The sequence below is a fragment of a genome, assembly GCF_019968955.1.
Source record: "MAG: Porospora cf. gigantea A chromosome Unknown PgA_NODE_12075_length_1085_cov_653.716, whole genome shotgun sequence".
Taxonomy (NCBI): Eukaryota; Apicomplexa; class Conoidasida; order Eugregarinorida; family Porosporidae; genus Porospora; species Porospora cf. gigantea A.
The window spans coordinates 1-1085 of record NW_027151332.1 but is presented as its reverse complement, the minus strand read 5'-3'; the positions used below and the strand labels follow the sequence as shown (position 1 = coordinate 1085).

The following is a 1085-nucleotide window of genomic DNA, read 5'->3' as shown; positions in this document are numbered from 1 at the left end:
TTTACCAGGAGTTGTCCTTTCATTGGACCAGACTTAGAAATCTCCACATGTCTGTACCCTAGATGATGTTGCAGGTGCTCTACGGAGACGCCTCCAACGAAAGTCTGGATGTGCAGATCGTAGAGGTCCGGCTTCTCAGCGCTCCACAGGGCGACATCTGCTACTTTTCCAAGAGTGACGGAAACGTCGACTGTTGAGGAATCGACAATCGGAGTGACAGTCAGATCCTGGGAGACAACCTCTGCAGTGTCACCACTGATGGTGTTCCAGACCTTGACCTTGAGGTCTGCCGGCCATGCCTGGTCGTAGTTGGTGAGGGTCAGAGTCACACTTGTGCTCTCTGCGTCCTTGAACGTGTCAGGAGTCAGCTGGTACTTAACCGTGAAGTCAGTCACCCGCTGCTTCCCAGTGGTGTAGAGGAAAACGTCCCTCTCGAGGCCGGACAAGTCGATCATATCCTGCTTCTCCAGGTAGCTGGCATCACTGTATCTGATGATAAGGAAGGTAAGGCGGTTGACTTTTCCAACCTCTAGGTATGTAGTCAGGTCGAATTCAGCTGCCAACTTGGCTCCCTGACTGTACCCAACCTCCTCGCCGTTGCAGAAGACAGTCAGAGAGGACCTCGCTCCTCCGACATTCAAGAATATCTGTTTACCAGCCCACGAAGCGGGGACATCGAAATCCTTGATCCAGACGCCTGTGGGGTTGTACTCGGGCGCGTTGGGCCACTGAGCCTCGAAGGTGAAACGCTCGTCAAGATAGATAGGGAAGCCGTACTTGCCGTACTTCCCATCAGCGTCCTTACCCTCGACTTCCATGTTGCCGGGGACGTTGATCTCGTCCAGCAGACTAGCATCGAAGTCTGCTTTATAAAACGCAGGGTCCACGTCTCGAATCTTCTCGCTAAACAAAAACTTCCACACGCCGTTTAGAGAGAGAAATTTATCGACAGTCTCTCCCCCGACAGACGTCGAGAAGGGGAACGAAGCGGGTCTCGGAGGCTCCTTATTGACCGCAAAGACGTTCAAATCGCTGGTTCTCGCAACGGCAGTGTCAATAGCCAAAGTATCCACATCAGAGCCACC

The 1085-nt window shown here is 53.0% G+C and overlaps 1 protein-coding gene across 2 annotated transcripts; it reads right to left on the bottom strand.

Moving 5' to 3' along the window:
* On the bottom strand, nucleotides 1-1085 carry KVP18_004822 (uncharacterized protein; the record flags this gene model as incomplete). 2 transcript variants are annotated; one of them, XM_067957820.1, is made up of 1 exon in its annotated part: nucleotides 1-1085. In XM_067957820.1, a coding segment is annotated over one exon (1085 nt), but the record flags the coding sequence as incomplete, so codon positions are not given. The 2 variants fall into 2 exon arrangements, with proteins under 2 accessions (XP_067813388.1, XP_067813389.1); XM_067957821.1 differs by having other exon boundaries at nucleotides 6-818.